At 34.9% G+C, this 20,157-nt stretch overlaps 2 protein-coding genes across 2 annotated transcripts in view; one reads left to right on the plus strand and one right to left on the minus strand.

The window, feature by feature from the left end:
- LOC134538748 (kinesin-like protein KIF11-B) overlaps positions 1 to 20,157 on the minus strand; it is a 194,636-nt gene that overhangs the window by 97,308 nt on the left and 77,171 nt on the right. The window contains exons 6-9 of the mRNA XM_063380224.1: positions 19,647 to 19,880; positions 17,244 to 17,436; positions 15,123 to 15,305; positions 3,705 to 3,934 (exon numbers count right to left, since the gene is read on the minus strand). Of these exons, the coding sequence (XP_063236294.1) occupies positions 3,705 to 3,934; positions 15,123 to 15,305; positions 17,244 to 17,436; positions 19,647 to 19,880 (840 nt within the window). The remainder of the gene's footprint in view (positions 1 to 3,704; positions 3,935 to 15,122; positions 15,306 to 17,243; positions 17,437 to 19,646; positions 19,881 to 20,157) is intronic.
- LOC134538750 (uncharacterized) overlaps positions 1 to 20,157 on the plus strand; it is a 127,974-nt gene that overhangs the window by 3,864 nt on the left and 103,953 nt on the right. The gene's annotated exons all lie outside the window — the stretch shown is intronic.

Below are 20,157 nucleotides of genomic sequence, written 5' to 3' on the forward strand. Positions count from 1 at the left end.
GAGAACGAAAAAAAAAAAACCACAAATAATTAATTGAACCCCCCCCCCCCCCCAATCAGTACAACAGTTCAAACGAGACAAAAATACGATGAAACCAAGGCTTATACCTTGCTAAGAACCCAATCTGTCTTGCACTCGCGTAGCCACGCAGCTGTCTGTATTTACTGCGTGCACGTTATTTTTTTAACTGACTGTTTTTCCTTTTTTGAAGATGCCATTCAAATCACTCGTACTTACAAAAGGGCCAACAAGAAGGCACTCGTAAAAACCAGTTTAATTTAGTATGATTTACGTAGTCAAGCTGACGGTGCATTACAAAACTGTCGTAACAACGAAGGTCTCGTAGTATCCCGTACTCGTAATAACGAGGTTCCACTGTATATTGTTTTGTTCGCATGTGTGCTATAACCTGAATTTTGTGTGTGTGTTGTGTTATAAAATGACTGAAAAATGTAAACTTAACAATATAAAATTACAAAAATTATCAAAGAAATTGACAATGGAAAAAAATTGTAATCGCTAGAGATATAAGATCCCACAATTGCCCTTATCAATAGAGGCACTGGAAAATAGCGTTTATAATGGCTGTTCGTAGCATTTATATTTTGCCATATAGCATTTATATAGCTTTAATTTTATTTCTTCTCCCAGTTTATGCGGGTGTTGCAAGCTTTGCACATAAGTATGTTAGTGTCACTAACATAGAAATGGTGCGATTTGTATTGCTCTGCACGTGAATGCACGGTAACAGATTTTGTCCGTCCCATAATGGTAAAAAAAAAAAAAAATATAGTTCTAACTACACTGCACGCAAACGCAATACAGAAAACAGACTTTAATAACCTTAATTATATTGTGAATAGCAGCGCAATATTTCAGTTTCACAGATTACCGTTTGTTTTTCGGATTAGGAAATTAGGAAAACACTAGGTACTTTCAACAAATGAGCGACAAAAGAATAGAGCTACATTGCTGCCATCTTTTTCCCCGTTAAAGTGCTCACAAATTTGACTGAAGTAGATTTTCGTAATTTTTTTTGTAGTTGCCAAATATAAGCTGCGTGTGTTGTAAACAAAAAATTAATGCATTTTTATATTTTAGTTGTTGTCATTTAGCAGTAAATAATTTGATTGCTTGTGTTAATATCACGCACGCACACGTTGGCAAACATGGCCGCTTCAATGTTTTCACTTTCTTTCCCGTGAAAATATTCATGCACGTAAATAAACGTCTCTCTTTAATCGTTTACATTTGTTTGGGTCGTACATTACGTTTGCCGTTAACCAAGTTTCCGCGCGAGCCTATGCGTATTTAAATTGTGTTTCGTTTTATTTACAAGTTTCATAGATCTTGTTTATTGTTTACATGGCTCGCCATCGTCACCGTTTATTAGGTAATCTTCAAACACGGTAAAAAGATGCATAAAATAAAGAATGTTCTTAATTGTATGAGGTCAGGCCGTTAATAATAAGAAATGGTTTATTTAAAAATATTAGAGAAACCTAAAACTTACTGGAAATTTTTATATTACATGAAATTTTAATAATTACTTATAAAAGCCGGATTATAGCGTTTATTCGTCGGTAAACCATTTTGTCGCTTTTATTCGCGTCTATATCGTTTTTACGATTTTCCAGTGCCTCTACTTATCAACAATAATTCTAAAAAATTGTGAAAAGATTGACAGCTTTTGCAATTTCTTGTGGATATATAAAAAGAATATAAACAAAGAATGCAGCTCCAAAACATGAAGAAATATGTGCAGGGAATTTTCCAATTTCTTGACCTACTATGCAGAAGAAGGCAGATTACTTAGCACTGAGGTTAAGAGATATCAGAATTTAAGTTCAGTAGTGGTTGGCTACAACAGTTTATACAATACAGTGGATATAATATTATTTATGGATGTCATTTTAAAAATTAAAAGGTAATTAATTTATTTATGTTGTAATGTTTTTCCAATAGTTTGGTTAGTACAAACCTCATTATTACAAAGTGGGAAAATTGTGGTCCCTTGAGAATTGTAATCAGGTTTAACTGTAATAAACTACCCATATTCAATCCAACCTTGAATACTAACACTTCGAAATAGTGAATATTTGTTTTCTTACGAATATTGGACAAAGCATGCCTCATGAGTTTATCTTACACCAATGTTAACTGTTGAGGTTAAGACATATTCTGCAATATACATGTAGATACCATTTATGATGTTTTAATGGGGTTCATAATCAAAAAAAAGTGAACAATAAACAACATTTTAAACATGCAACACGATTCAAAGTTTTTCCCCCTACTACTGTCTCAATAAACAGTAACGGAAATATTGCGGGAATAATTTAAAACATGGCACATTTGTCATTTCAAACTTAAAACAAAATATTATTTGTATTTATTTTGTCACTCGCACCAGAAGTGGGGACGAATAGACCAACTTCAAAAACCAGGAAATAATCTCATAGTTTCAACAGTGTGTAATTTAATAGTCAAAATCGATTTAACACCATGAGATACAGTAGCATATCTATCTATCTCTCTCTCTCTCTATCTCTCTCTCTCTCTCTCTCTCTCTCTGTGCGTGAGTGTGCGTGAGTGTGCGTGAGTGTGCGTGAGTGTGCGTGAGTGTGAGTGTGTGACAAAACAGAAATTGAGACTCAAAAAAATATTTAAAAAAAATGTAAATAATGGTTCAAGATTCTAGATGAAATTAGCCAAATTTGTTTTTATATTGTTGCACTAAAATACAATTTACCTGGCAGCCATTACACAAAAACTGGTGAATATCTAGGGCTTAAATATGTCAATATGAGCTCATTCAATCACTAATTTAGGAATACAGCATTTAAAAAAAAATTAACATTTTTCATAAAATAGACTGCAATGGATTATACTATATTTAGCGGTTCTCAAAAATTTTCAGGATTCATATGCAGAGTAGCAGGTTGTGGAAAATATGGCTAATAAGAATTTGTTTGATTGTTAGAATAGCTGCATAATTAAAAACCAAATATTTCATCATTTATATATTTTAAAAAACATTTTTCTTACAATTATTGTAGCTGACTTAACTTAACCAACCTTTCAATTAAGTATTATTTGTTTAATTTTCCAGAAGTTGTTACATGACGTGAAATTTTTTTTAAGGCATTGTAATCCTCATTCTTACTAGTCAAATTCAATATTCGTATTCGTGAATAATTTGATATTCATATTCGATTCAAACTAAAAACATTGATATTCGCATCGGCCTAGTTTCAAAACATACCACAAACCAGACAGGAAGCAATGCATGGTGAGAATGATAATATAAATTTTCAAATCCCTTTTTGATAAATAGTTCTTATTTTTTTATATTTTTATAGTTCTTATATTTTATATATTTCCAATTATTATTATATTTTTGAAACCCCGTCCCAAAAAAAAATCCCAGTATCTGCTACTTTACACAACTTTCTAAGGCTATAAAACTGTAAATACAGTAAAATACTCTTAAGAAAATTCCCTGCATAATAAATTTAAATATTTGGCATTGGACCTATAAGTAAACACATTTGAACCCTTTTAATAAAATTTCCTTTTTAGTAAGTCTCAATTAATTAGAATCTTGAGAAACATCACAAATCATTTAACATGTTCATTCCATCCTGGAAAATAACTTAAACTATCGGTCACAGGTGAGAAGGAAATGACAAGAATGTGCTTACCCCACTTGGGAGAGCTTGTCGTGGAGCTTGTAGATGTGAGACGACGACTCATCCACTACAGACTTCACCACCTCGATCTTTTCTGTCAACCGCCTTTCTGCCTCCGCGTGCACCTCGAGCAGGTGGCCCTTCTCGTAGCATTCCGTGACGACCTCTGAGAGGCAACCGGCCAGCTCCTGCTTCTTTTCGAACTTCCTGTCAATCTTCATGGACAACATGTTGCACAGCTCCTGCAAGAGGAAAACTAGTAGTACACTTGTACTACTGCCTGATACTATCTGCCCTTCAAAAACAATTAATAGGACAAGATTATACTGTAAATTGAGATAAAACCCAAATAACACAGAAATGGAAGTTAATATAGCATAAAGCACGGAAATGCAACTTAAAACATTAAATTAAGGAGAATTTTATCGAAATTCAACTAAAATCACATAAACTAATTTTTTTAAATATTTTTAATTCAATTAATGTAATTTATTTAGCATGAAGTTTGTATCAAAATGTATCTAAGCATTATCTAAATGGATCGCAAAACATTTATTTTATTTTGTTTCAACTTGCATCTCATAGAGGTGGGACGATACCACACTTTCGATACTCGATTCTGTATTGTTTTTTCAGTTAGATACTTTCGATACTCCAAGGAAAAATATTTTCCCATATAGTAACAATTATTACAAATAACATAAATTAGTTTTAAACTATATAAATTCCCTTTTTATTACAAAAATACAAACTGCAAACAACTTTAAAGACTTGAGTATAAAAATCAATATAAAAAATAGAAGCGAAATACAAACTATCTTCAAGAGGGTTAGCCCTTTACTTTCCAGTACACTTTTTTATATCGCGAACAAATGTAAATAAAGATAGCGCTCTCTTAAGTAATATTGCCGCAAACAATGATAGTTTGCTCTGGTGGCGCCAATTTACGTCACTATACGACCGTGGCAATTGAAAAAATTTATAATATTGATACAAATCTCTGGTACTTACCATACACGAGAGACGAGACACATACTTACTCTATGGTGTCGACTGTTATTACTAGGCGTGTTATTGTTACTACTGCGACGGATTGCAAGTGGAGTCAATTAATGTCAATTTTAAGTGCTCAATATTTCTACAATTTTTTTTTCTTTCAAATTTCCTGTGAATTGAATGTCAGAAGTATTACGTACGAAAAACGTAACGTCTTGAACACAAAAAAAAAAAAAAACTTAACCTTACTTTACCGTTTGTTTACTATTGGCAAGTTGCAGTAACGACTTATATAATTATAATTTATTCTGATGTAAGCCTATTGGTTATCATAATTACGGCTAATAAGCTGTTCTAGTACAGTAGAACCCCTGTATTCACTTTTCAACGGAGGGCACAAAAATGGTGTATGATGCGGGAAAGTGTATGGAAAAGTCACCAAGCCTAAATTAGAAATTAAAAAAAATTTGGCTACTGTAAAAAGAAAATCAGATATTTTTGCTTGTTTGTTTCATTTTACAAAAAACTTTATGCAACAGAACAATTTTCAATAAAATTTTAACTTGAGAAACGTAAAATACAAAACAATCCGATCGTAAGAAAACAATAACAAACGGGTATATTTAGTTCAAAGATTAATGAATGCACAAAATATGAGAGGTAAAGAGCGTGCACCATTTTCATAATCATTGCTAGTTTGCGCCACTAGTCTCGCTTGGTGCTGGCCATAGATGCTACAAGCTAAGTGCACAGTCTTCCTGATACTATCCATATCTATGATGCGATAAAGTTATTTTCTTACGTTTGTAAAGGTAAGCAATGAACGTTTTTCAAAATAAAAGTATTAAAAAGTAGTTTATCAGGAGGAATATAACAAAAAATTTTGTGAATTATAAGACTTTTCCGCTTTGTAAAAACGCATGAAACGGGAAATTAATGATTTTATAAGTGTATGTTCCGGGAAAGTAAACCATTGTAAATATATTACTTTTGGCGGACCAAAATTAATCGGCGTATGACACAGGAAAATGTATGAAACAGGAACATATCATCGAGGTTCTACTGTAGTTGTATTTTGTACGATGGCGACTCAAAACTTAATTCAATACAAATGAGGCTGTGTTCCAAATAATCTGCACTCGCACTTGGACTCGCACTTGCACTCGTGCTCATACTCACACCCACAATTCCTTGCGTGCAAAGTGCATGCTCCATGCGTGCTCGCCATTTGGAACACAACCATACTCCGAAGTAAACACACCCATGTGTATGAGGTTTCCTACAACAATGTACAATGCTAACAGCTTCATTGAGACATGTACGTTGGTTTATCAATCACCTAAATGCATGTATGTATATGCTTATTTTTCATCATGTTAAAATTAACTATCCTAACCTGTACCTCCGGGTCAATTTCCGTGCTATTACCGGTATCATACTTGTTAATCTTTGTTGCATATTTGTTCCACGTCTACAGATCACATGAAGACATCGCGTATTGTTTAATTACGAACAGGTACTTACAATGAAACGTGCATTGTTCATTTGCCATTGTTTTAGATCAATAGTCCAGACGTAAACGTAAACAAACAATGGTTACGAGAGTACGCAACGAGCATGCATTCAAACGCACTCGATATGCGCACTCGTTCTCGTGCTCGCACTCGACTATATGGAACAACACTCTCGTGACGTCACTTCCGAGAGCGAGTACGTGAGCACGCATTTTTACCTATTTGGAACACAGCCTGAACAAGCATTCCGGTATCGAAAAAATGTATCGAACTTACAGTTTTGATACTCGATACTTTGCGATACCATCAAGTATCGAAGGTATCGAGGTATCGAAGTATCGAAAATCCCATCACTAATCTCATATTATTAACTTAAGTTTTGCATTCCTGACGTTTCTACATTTTTCAAACACACAAACACTTTAATGATTTATTTTAGTTCAAAAAATTTCTGACCTAGATAGGATTATTACAAATTATTTTAAATATAAAGAGCATCTTTATCAGTCAAAAATGGCATTACTTTGGTGAAATAAGTATTAAGAAAAACATTGTATAGTGTCACATATGTTGAATAACATTTTAACAAGTTCTACGGGCCCTGGGGGTTTATTCTAAGTTTCCAGCGTTTTCTATCGGAACATTTCGATATCGATTCCGACATATAGCTCTTTGGCCGATCCGCAACACATGGTTCCGAACGATCGTAATCGAAAGGTACTGAAATTGCTATTCTAAGCGCGGTATCGTTATGAGGCCTAACTATCTCGGCAAAGTTCGGGTTACGATTTCCCCCTTTACAATTTTTCTGGCAACGAAGATGAGATTTGAAAACTGCAACACTTCATATTTCTAACAAATTTATAAATAAAAACACAGAGTTTATAAGACAATATACTTTCCAGATGTTTCAATGTCTATAAAAGTATATCTTAAGTAATTTTAAAAGTGCTCGTGCAAGCGAAAAATGTTTATTTCTTAAATTATTTTTACGGGATATTTGAAGTGAAATGTTTAGAGTTGTTTGCACGTGGTCGGTAATTGTATTATTGAAATAATGGCTGCTCGGCGATCTCGTGTGAGTGAGAGGCAAATTAAAATGTTGCTTTATTTTATGGAGGAGCACCCCGAATTCTTGCAGAAAAAATTTTCATCGAATTCCATGACTGCAACAAAATACACACGGCGAGTTATTGTTGAATCTTTTGATATCTGAAACAGGCGGAATAATTTATGAATATGTATTTTGAAAGTTGGGTTATTTTTCAATTTACTTGCATAAAATCTTCGTTATAATATTGCTATTATAGAAAGAACGGCTTTACATTCCCACTTAGTTATTATGTATCTGGATCACTACTTACATCATGTAATTTTTCAATTTCTTTGATTGGATAGAAGTCGCTTCCATATGAAGAAATACTTTCGTGTTTTTTGGGCGTTATTCAAGTAGTTGACCTAACAGTCACGAGATGGCAGGACTTGCGGAAGATCAATATTTTATACATAATAAATGTACAAATATCTTCAGTAATTACTGTTACCACTCGGGAAACGGTAATGGACGCAAAACTTAATTCCGATTAAGTGTTGTAGTAGTCCTCGCCGCAGCGCGCGCTACTGCCTCGCACTCCCGCAAGCCCTGCCATCTCATGACTGTTAGGTCAACTACTTGAATAACGCCCCAAAATCATACATATTCAATGCTACTGGGAAAACATATCATTTTACAAAATATTAAACACAATTGACACCTACATAAAATATCATAAAAATAATCATACCCAAAAATGTACTATTTTCGACAGTGTTTAACTATTTGTGTACACATAAATCGTGCATCCGCCATGATTTCAACTGGCTGCTAATTCCCGATCGGCAAAGGTTTTTCGACAGCAATTGTATACTTGAAACATGCCGATCGTTGGCTTCCGAGAATCCAAAGGTTCCAAGTTTATGAACGTAACTTAGAATACCAAATTGTAGAAAGCTTCCGAGAATCGTGGCATCACGATCGGGAACTCTTTTCCGAGAAACTTAGAATAAACCCCCTGTTCCCCCCAGAAAGTTTTAAATAAACCATCACTATGTCCTTAACTAGTGTAACAAATTATAGTAAATTATCAGAACACCAGAGTGAAGGATATTTATTTTTGTAGAACTATGTGTTACTGTTATCAGTATCTCACACAACATTTGTTTTGTTTTCTGTATTCTTGTTAAGGTTTTGACTGTGTTTGTAATTCAAATAGTGTATGAAATATTAAAATATGTCGACAAACAACACTGATGTAAGTACAGGTATTTTCAAAAGGAAATTGGAACAGAAAATAAAAGTTGTGCCATAATAATATTTGTAATATAATACATACTGTTTCTATTCCTAGTATAAGTTGAATAAAATGTACAACTTACCTAACTAACCTTACTCCAAATATAGCCTTACTCCATCACTTATCCTTACAAAAACCTAAACATATAACTTGTAGTAAATTACAGCTCAAGAATTTTCCAAAAATAACTTGTAGAAACATGAGGCAACATTTATTTTTATCATCTTGCATGTGATTCTATTAGCGAAATCAAATATTCGTGTAATGAAATTTTAAAGGTTTTGTATCAGCCTTAAACAACTGAAAAAGGAGAAAGCAGGGCGGGGTTTTTACTATAAAACCCACGGCAGTGGGGAACTGGAGCTGTAACAAATGATATAAATCCTTTACAAAATATATTATTTATTTATAGTAAAATGCCTATAGAGCGAAAACATATGACACGCATATATGAGTTGATTACAAGAAATTTAGCAAATTATAATAATCATGCGCTCCTCGTGCATTCCCGTGGGATGCAATACAATTACAAAAACAATCATTCATACAAGGTGGAGGTAAAGCGGGGATGGTGGCGAAGCGTTAGAAGTAGCACACAAGTAATATGGGCCACAAGGCTGAAAGCAACAGCAAGAAAGAATTTACAATGCTGCTTGACAAGAAGTGTCCAATGCCATCGTGGCGTGCCCATATACAACTGCAGAACATTTACGCAAGGCTACAGGCAGTACTCGGCGTGAGCAAAAGAAACTAAATTCAAACATGACCTTAAGGGTCCAACAATGATAGCTAGGGATTGTGATTTTTCGTTTTCGCGAAATAGATGCGAAAATATGCTAAATTATATTTTTTCCGCTATAAAATGCGAAATCTAGACTATTCCGAGATAAATGTGAGATCAAGGTAAAAAACGTAGATTCGTCTTCACTCTAGATAATTTATTTACAGATTGTATTTCGTTTCAGTTCAGTATCAAAAGAAACCATCATTTTATGGCGTATTTAGCACAAGTATCTTATTGTCACGTCATTCACAACACTATTGTTCGTAAATATTGAATGAAAAATGGCCATCAGTGCCTCGCGATTGTAAACAAAGCAAAGAACAACTAGCTGGAAGAGTGTCCGTCATCTTGCAGAGTACCTACAAGTTTTTAGGCCGCCATATTGCGACATCTCTGCTTCGCCGCGCTAACAATTCCCATTTTCTGGCTGTATTTCACGTGAAAGCCGCAGTGTTTACAAATACGTGCATACTCGTGAATGTGTTGTATACTGTTATTTCTCGTGGTAAAAATGGGACGAAACGTAATTTCCATTCGCGATCGCATAAATGAATACAAAAGTGAACAGTTCTACGAAAGTGATACAAATATTTTAATGCGCAATTTATGTAATCGCCGTCTGGAGTGAAAAAAAAAAAAAAGTTGTACTTGAAAAGCACATTAAATCTGAGGGACATCAGGCTGCAAAAAAAAAAAAAAAAAAGATTCACCGAGAAATCGGATGAAGAAAAAAAGTCGGTAAAACGGCAAGCAACGGTTTCTGGCATGATCGAAAACCAAAAGAAGACGAAAATTGAAAAAACGATTAAAAAAAAAAAAAAAAACAGTTTCAATAACATTATTTGTGCACTCTACATCAACTATGGCCATGAACACGGCTAAAAAAATATTTATTGTAATTTTAAGTATTCAATTTATTGCACTCAAGTGCTAAAAAGTTGTTTGGAAACCTGCCAAGATAGGCTATCTTTGTAGTTGTGCTAGATCTTTATTTCTGTGGTTGTTAATAATTAATATGTGTATTATTTAATGCTTTTTAAAAATATACTTTTCTTCGGTAATGTAAAATGAGAGAATTGGCTAAATCTTGTTTTTAAAAATGCTACAAAATGCTAAATATCAAATTCAAAATGCTAAATGTTATTATTTTAAATGCTATAAATCACCATCTCTAGTGATAGCAAATACGAACCATTACAATACATGGCAGAAATACAAAGGTGAAGGCGCGGCCACAACACGCAGGCAAGAATAATACATCAAACTTGATTACAGACCCTAAGTTTCATAGCCGAGTACATGCCAGAACGCAACGCCACGCCCACAGTGATAGCCTTCGAGTCAGATGACCGAGAGACTGCGACAATTAAGCTGGGAGCCGAGTATATATAGGCCCGGTACAACACTCCTCAGAGCGCGCTGATGAGGCGGCGGGGAAGGGAGGAAGGGGAGGTTGGAGAGGAAGGGGAAAGGAGAAGAGGGGAGAGGAAAGTAGGGGAAGGAATGCTGTGCAGTGCCCACACTGCTTCAGTTTTTTGTTCAAATTGCACTTTTGTACTATGGGCCCTGTTTCCCCAGAACTAGTAAATTTATTAAAATAAAAACAAAATCACATAAAATGAAATTGGCTTAAAAACAAAACCATAAAATCTTGTCCCTACGAATAATTCAAACATTAACGCAACATTCTGCACCAAAGCAGACAGCATGAGCCCACACACTTTGTGCAAGCTCAAAACCAAAGCAACAAGAAACAATTATAGCAGTGCAACCAACAATTCAAAACTTTATAAATTAAAGATATTTTAAGGAGCTCTTAAAAATTTTTAATTACTATTTTACTTCATAGTTCATAATAGGTAAAATTAATAGGGGAGAGTAACCTATATTGGACCACTTTTGACATAATGGCACATATAACCGAATCCTGTCAAGCTATAAAAATTGAAAAATTACTCATAATGTGGCTTGATTTAATAGCTAGATAATATCAATCTTTGAATATTGTAAATTAGTCAGAACTAGTAAAAAATAATTATTTATGGAAGGTTATCGTTCTGTCCAATTAACACAACCAGTATCTTAAATTGGACCACCAGAACCCTAAACTGTACAAAATCTAAAAAAAAACATAAATAACAAAAAATATACACAGTTTAGAATCATTATCACTTATATTTATTACTCAAATGTAATCAGTTTTTCAAAAAGGAACCATATTACTTTAGGAAGTCTTTGGAAATCTTACTTAACACGAACACAACATCTAAAGCTTTCTAACATATTGTAAAGTCATTAGAAACTCCAAACTATCAAATAATCAACTAGAATAACTCTACTAAATAGGATAATAATAGTATTAATTAAAGAATCATCACATATGTCAGGGTTTAAGGTGTAGCTCTCATGTGGCCATCTCTTGCACCACACGCATTGCAGACACTCCACTTGGGGCCACTTTTGTTGATGTAGTGCTTACAGTACGAAGCGAACATATTTTCAACATCTTCAACATAATCATTTACTGTATTTACTCACGTAAAGGCCCCCCTGTTTTTCCAAATTTGGAGGAAAAAAAAGATTTTTCTTTTTTTCAGGTATGAAAAACTAACATTTAATAAAAACAAAATGAAATACCGTCACAACTTATTTAAACCCCAATTAAATTTTGATTAAATGAAACAGCTGGCGGAACGACTGGCAAGTCGTGCGTCTTTGTTCTAATGAGGGAGGGTGGGGGAGGCAGCGACGCGGCAGGAGGGAGTGAGAGAGGCATCGAGGGCGCAGGGGGGTGAGGCAGCGCTGCAGCAGGGGGGAGAGAGGCAGAGGTGTGGCTTAACCTCCCTCCTGCCAGCTAGACAGCCAACCAGACAAAGTGTTAGAAATACCACTTCCACCTTCACTTCCCCTCTTCTTCTCCAACAACACTGCACATCAACTCAAGCGCGCGAGTCCAGCTTTCTTTATCTTTGTCGTTTGAGATACGACTAACTGCATACGTCTGTCACGCCTCACGACAGTCCTACTGAGAGCGGACAAACTATAATACCAGTCTCTGTATCACTGCCGCTTACAAAATCACCTCCCACCGCTCACAATACATGGCTTGCTGTTTGATGCATGCCAAGCTGCCCTGCTCTCATATAAACTCAGAAAAACACGTTTTTAATTTTTTCTCAAAAATGTTTACAAAACGAGGGGGGGCGTATACGTGGGCAGGGCCTTTACGCGAGCAAATACGGTAGTTTGATTACATCATTGAAATCATTTAAACTGCTAGTAATTGACCTTTTTCATTTCAAAGTCTTCATTACTATCTTTTGTTTGTTAATGTTAGATGTTTTAGCTACAACTTTTTTTTTTGATTTTTTATTTTTCCTTTATATTGGATACTTTCTTCTAAAGATAATTTATATGGGGATGATGTTATTTCAGCAGCTTTAATTACAGCTCTCTTTTTAATTCATTCTTTGGAATAGATGACAAAATTGTCGTGATTTTGTAATTTCTTTAGTTGACGTGGAGGGTTGGGGTTCCAAGGTATTGTGCAGTTGATTTTCATTTTCTTTTTCTTTCGTAGAACTTGAAACCGCTGGAATCAATTCATCACGCTATCAACTTTGATTTTCATTACAAACAGGTGTGATGGGAACACGTTTCTGTCTACTGGCCAAACTTCACCACCGTGGAATCTGTCACATTGCTTTTGGTAGCTGCTCATTCGTAGGCTATTCCAAACAATCTTGCAATTTGATATTGAGTAACTTGACTTCCGGGGTTTGTCCGAAGCCATTTCTCTACTCCTTGTATGTGTTGCTTAATGGCTTAAAGAATGACACATCTACAGGTTGCAAGCGATTGCGTGGTGTGCCTAAAAGTTGAACCATAATTATACAATTTTTTCTTGCCAGTGTTAGCGCTTCAAGGCTTCTTGTGTGGGTCGTATGCCCATCTAACAGAAGCAACACCTTATTGTCTTGTGTTGGCTTTACAATGGCAATGAAATGCTTAAGCCACTCCACAAATAAAGCCAAATTAATGTAGTAAGTGTCCGAGATTGTGATAATGCTGTCTGCCGGAGCGCGATCAGCTAATTCTGGACAATGTCTCTTTCTTTTGAAAATCAACTTTGATGTAATAAATTATCAGTTGCACTGGCACAACATACTGCAGTTGTGTTGATCCCGCGCTCACCAGTTGTCACTGAACCAATTTGTCTTCTACCTTTTAAGCCCACAACAGTAGGCTGTTCTTTTTTGTACTGTCGAAATACCTGTCAGATCTACATTGAAGATGTTGCTGGCCTGGATTGAATTATCATCCACAATCTTAAGTAAATCACAAAAACTGGACACATTCTCAGAATTAAACCCTTTTACTCTATTAAGTGAAGTACTCTCCGGTTGACGAAGACTGATTTCTGGGTGTCCTTTTGAAAGCATATAACCAACACTTACTTGCCATCTGTTTTTCTCTATTAAAGGCATGAGGGATTTTGTTGTGTTCTGTAATTTTGTAAGCTAAACGCCGCACATCGCTAATCCTTAACCCAAACATGTGGTTTTCCAGAAGCAAAAGATGGTCTACAAGCTCCTTTTCCTGTTCAATGGAGAAACTGTTGGTCTTCCTTTATGTGTAACAACATTATTAGCAAACTCAGTACGCAATTTAGCATGATGCAAAATGGTTTGCTTTTGGTACTTGATAATGTCTGGAGATGGCATTTATTTCCTTTTTTTCATAAGCCTACAACGGTTTTTGTAAGTTTATTTACTCCATTTATAATATTCCTTTTTAATCTCGCCATCAGCAGTTGCCATTTGAAATGATTTAAAATTAATGTACATTTCAAAACAAAAGCGGTTGCATTAATTGGATCGGTACAATTTAGGAACTCGGGAGTGGTCCGATATAGATTTACAATTCATTATGAAAAATAAAATAACATCTACACATTTGTGTTCGTTTACCGGTACTTAAAAACCATATAATACATGCTCTCTTATGGAATATCTTACAAAATTATGACTTACCATTACGATGAACAATCTCCTTAGACAACACAAGCAAAATTAACATCAATACAGCCCAAAAACAATTTTTTTCTATCAGTCATAATATCTGTCCAATGTAACACAAAATGGTGGAGTGTTAATGATGCTGCGGTCACCTCTTTTTTTGTTGCCAGGGGAAAAAAAAATACTGTAATTTGGTAGAAATACAGATGTCACACAATTTAAGTGCCAATCCAATACGGTTAATCTCCCCAACTATCCGAAAAATATACATGAGAATCCTCTGCTACAATGTTAACAAAAAAGTGAGAGAATTAAGAGTACTTTAAGTTATACTTATACAGCATTGTAAAACACTTCTGTAAGTTGCATGTGCGTAACATTGCTTGCTGCCAAAGTCCAAAATCAAAGAAATTAAAAATATATGCAGAGTTACCATAAAATTGGGATAAAATGTTTACTAAGTAATTTTTCATACCAATAGTAATTTTTATGGACAGTTAAGAGCCTTTAAAAAATAATAATTAAATTAAGAAACTTTTACGAATATTAAGGAGGTGTACATATCTTATACAGCTACAAATAGTGCAAACAGCTGATAGGAGATAGCTGTCTGCCATCTTGCCTACTACAAAAGAGCCAGTGCACATTTCATAACTTCTCATGAAAGCAGTCATTACACAAGCTCATGAAACATTGAAATTCCACTTATCAATAGTACTACAGCAAACAAGCAGCCCCGTGCAAAAACAGTAGTTCAGTAATCAAATCCCAAACTGAGGCCCTACCTCTTTGGCCTTCAGCTCTTCATTCAGTGCTGCCATCTTCGCCAACTTGTGCTCGTTCTCCTCCTGCAGCATCTCTAGGTTTGTCAGCATGTGCATGTAGTCTTCGTAACCCAGGTACACACCGCTCTTCTCACGGTTGCAAAGCAAATCACGACGCAGATGCTCTATTTCTTCCGTATAATCCTGCAAACAGGAAAATTTTGATTCTAAAAAAAGTTATTTTTTTTAAAAGCACAATTAAGACAAGAATTTTTTTTTTTTACGTAAACATGCAACTATCAACTTGTAACATACACATACACCATATTTGCCCGAATATACGTAAAACTCGAAAATAAGTCTAACTACAAGTTCAAAATGCAAAAACTATATGTCACCATAAAAATGTTAGATACAACACGCTGGGGCCTATGTCCATGCCGGATTAGCGAACGTCGAAAAAGTTTTAACGGTAACACCAAGCATGAGAATGTTAAAAGCAACACACTAATAAAACAGATGGCACTATTCTGAAATGAAACCAGCAGTAAAGATCAATTACAAAAAAAAATACCAGCAGCATAGTAATGTGACCTGATATGGTATTCTGGACACACTGGCCTCGCCCTGTGCCGCTTAAGACAACCTGCCATCCGTCAATATCTATATTTTCACATGTAAAAAAAATCCCGAGTAGGCAACATCAAGACTCCCACCTACTTGTCGTAGCCTCAGAGCGATGCAAACTTCGGCGGCACGACTACTGTTGAGTGCTGGGAAATACCTTCTTATGTTCCCAGGAGCCAAAGCTGTCAAGCAGGTGGATTCACGTGTTGGGCAGCATGCTTTGTATATGCTTGCTCATAGTGAAACTACCTTGGAATATAATTCGTTAACAATATTCATAGTATGAAATAATCACAACCTTAAGAGTTTGTAAATAAACTAGTTTAATTACGTTTATACGATAATGTCAAGTATTTAGTTTGTGTGTTTTTAGCTCAATGGTAACTAAAATACATGATGTCAAAGATTTCTCTAAATTCTGTAATAACTTTTTGCTAGGCCTGCATGAATATTAAAATTTTTGAATACGAATAATAAACTATTCGTATTCGATTTGACCTCAAATACTAAAAATTCAAAATAATGAATATTAGTTTCCTTACAAATATTGGACATAGCATACCTCGTGAGATTGTCTTATACCAACTTTTCTATTGACACTAAGTCACTTCTGAAATATAATACCCTCTCTTTGATGTTTTAATTGGAATTCATAATAAAAAACATGAACAATAAATATTGTTTTAAACATACAAGTACTAAAAGATTTTTTTTCACTGTATCACTAAAAAGTAAAGGAAAAATCGCGTGAACGATTAAAACAAGGCACATTTGTCATTTAAAACTTAAAAACAAAATATTATTTATGTTCATTTCGTCACACACACCAGAAGTGGAAAAAAACAAACACATGATACAGTAGCAGCTTACTTCTGTATATATATCTATGATGAAACAGACGTTGCAACTCAAAAATATAAAAAATATAAATAATGGTTTAAGATTCCAGATGTAATTATCAAAGATCATTTTTTATAATACTGCTGAACTAAAATACAAGTTACCTGGCGACTGTTAAAATTGAATACTCTTAAATAACTAGGGTTTAAATATGTAAATATGAGCTCATTCAATCACTTATTTGAGAATACAACATTAAAAAAAATTAATGTTTTACATAATATATTGCAATTGATTTCATGGTATTTTGCAGTACACTAAATTTTTCTGGATTACCTAATATGCACAGTAGCAGATTGTATAAAATAAGGTGAATAGGAACTGAAATAAAATATTGGTGTTTTGGTTAGGTTAAGTTAATGCAACTGGACAATTAAAAAAAATTATTTAATAATTTAAATATTTTAACAAACATTTTCCTTATAACTATTTAGGCTGACTTAAATTTATCAAACTTTAATTTTTGTATTATTTGTTTAATTTACCAGAATTTGTAAAATGATGCTAAAAATAGTTTTTTAAATTAAAATTCCACTTAAACTTTCTATGTACATCAAGATGTGCAACAACAATAACAACAACACCGCTGAAACCACAAGCACTGATGCAGCTCACCGTTATCGCAGCTTTCCTGGTCAGTTTCTGGTTGACCTCCGGCCTGTTGACGATCTTTCTAGCACGGAACGCGTATTCGAGTGTGCTCAGGGTTTCGTCCAAGTTGGACAGCGCAGGAGACACGGTGGCGATGATAGAAGTTTTTGTGCGACCACCAAGAGACTCCTGAAGTAGCCGCGTCAGTTTAGATTCTCTGCAACAAATGCATATGAATGGATAAGAAGAAGGCTAGATACAACTTCAAAGCTCTCAAAAATTGTGAAATGTTCTTCGGTGCCATGGCACCCTTAAGACATACATACATTTTCATTACTGTTTGGGAAATTTTGTCTTGTAAATGAAAATGATTAAACTATTAAAAGCCACTTATTTTAGAAAAAAAATCTATTGAATCTTTCAGTATATTTGTACTACAAAGGATGTTACTATTTAGACCTTGTCGGCTAGCTATGGACGCTATGGTCTAAATCGCACATACAAAAAGCACTCACAGAACTATAGGGTCTTTCATATATTTATTTTGAAACTGTTCACCAAGATGAAAGTTGTGATTTGGAGTGAAGAAACAAATAAATGAATTTATAGCAGAGTAATGTAGATTTATTTTTTCTTTACCAAAATATTTATGAAGCCGCTGCCGCCAGCCAGCCGGGCAAGCTTCGTGTGCGCCCACTCGCGTTGCAGAACCTACCGCTGCCATATTTTTAAAGGAAATGTCCCATTATTTTTTTGTTATTCTTACATGAACTGTATTGGAAGTATTAAAGCCAGCACAAAAATATGCTGCGTGTTAAAATTAACAGATTTTAATGATCTTTCATTTCGTTTTTTTTTCTTCTGATTTTCACATTTTGGTCAAAATGTCCAATTTTTTGACGGTTCCCGAGAATGTATACGTAATATCACTGCTTCGTTAAATCCGAGGTTCGTGACATCGGGGTTCTAGTGTATTTAACTACGGCAAGCAGAAAATGTACATGTAAACGAACCAGTAAAAATAAACTGTCATTTGACATTTTCTTTAGAGGTGGCCTGTAGGGCGACGGACTTGTCATGAAGGTTGAAGTGGGTTTAAAGCAAAGCCGTCTAGCATTGTGAGTGACAGCAACCTGCCATTGTACGGCTGGTTTCTTAGCGAGTAGCGGTTTGGGAGGGGGGGTTTGAAATCAACTGAAAATTTCAGAAAACATCTACATATTACGACCCTATTCCTGGGAACCGTGAGGGGTCGTTTCAAAGAGGTTTGACTGTACACATTTGCCACGAAAGAATGCGGGCTATCAAATGTAGTTAACTCGGCACCTGACAGAGAGAGCGCGTTGCATCCGATCAGTGAGATATCGATATTCGACTACGTGCGCGCACTCTATACGGGAAGCAACATAACCAAACATGAATGATGCGCTAGGTACATTTTTATAAGCGGTACGCCACGGCAACGCAGACAATCAGATAAAGGAAATAACGTTTAAAAACATCTTTATAAGAAAATTTATAGATCTAAAGATACCTACACCGCGGCGATGCAGACTATCAGATAAAGGAAACAACTTTTAAAAACGTCTTTATAAGAAAATTTACACGTCAGACTTCATATTTTTCCATTAATTAAGTACGTGGTAATGACCGAATAAATATTGGATTTCTACTTTAAAATACATTGTTTTATATGGAAAAGATACATACCCAAAGCACTCAGTATTTACTAGCGGGACCATAAAAAAACCTCATGCAAGTTTACACGAGAAGTTTTTTTATCCCAATTTTGACGGCCTAAAATATGGGTACGACGATTACGCACGTGCGACGATTATGCGGTAAAAGAGGGTAACATTCCTTAAATAAAAAACAATAAAAAAAATTACTTAATTTTTTATGATTGGTATTAAGTTTTGGTCAGATGCTACCTAATTCCATGATATAACTTGCGTTTCAGTACTATATGGCATATTAACTTGCATTTCTGTGTTATGTTGTGTTTTGACATGCTTTTCTGTGTTATTTCATTTTAATCACAATCTACCACATAATCTTGTCGCTACCCATGATGTACATTTTAAATTAAACATTAGCATTTGCAGTCATCGCAAAACATGCCAAAAATTCATTAAATTATTTCTGTTGCGATTCAACATTAAAATAATTTACCGCGTTTTTGGTATATCAGTGCTAGGTGACATGAGTAAACACTTGTCAGCTTACTGGCCGGAAAATATGCAATTATGGCAAAAATCTATTTGTGTTTTTATTTTACATATAAATTATTGACAGTACTTACGACCTACGATTAATATAATGAGATTCCTCATATGATACAATTCCTCCTTACAGCTTGAGAATCGGCGGTTTCGATTCCAGGTTGAAATGGTGGAATCAAGACCATCCCTAATGCAAATGTCTTACCTGTACGGGATATGAGGGGCGTTTTCCGTCAAAGCAGTGATGACTCGGCCCAGAGTGAGCAGCGATTGGTTGATGTTCCCCGCTTCTCGAGCTCTCTTCTCGATGGACCCTGAGCGGCCAATGTTCTCGCTGCCGGCCAGGTCGACCAGATTCAACCTGCCGGTCTTGATCACTTCCTCGTCGGACAGTATTTCCTTGATGCACAGGGTGATGGTGAACACTGTGTGTGATCGGCTGGGGACAGTCAACAAAAAGTGCGCATACTGAAGAAAGTAGTGAATCCACACCTGGTCTAGTCATATTAAGTTATTAATAGAGAGAATATTATGTGGTGAATTGAATCAAACAGAAATAATACCAAAAAGCATGTCAAAACACAGCGTAACACTAAAAGCAAGTTTAATTATAGAATTAAGTAGCATTTAACCAAAATTTAATTTTTAAAAAAATATATATTTTAATGTTTGAAATTCAAAGAATGTCATTTCCAGACAAAAAATTTAACCAAAGT

Source organism: Bacillus rossius, chromosome 14 (assembly GCF_032445375.1).
Source record: "Bacillus rossius redtenbacheri isolate Brsri chromosome 14, Brsri_v3, whole genome shotgun sequence".
In the NCBI taxonomy this organism is placed as follows: Eukaryota; Metazoa; Arthropoda; class Insecta; order Phasmatodea; family Bacillidae; genus Bacillus; species Bacillus rossius.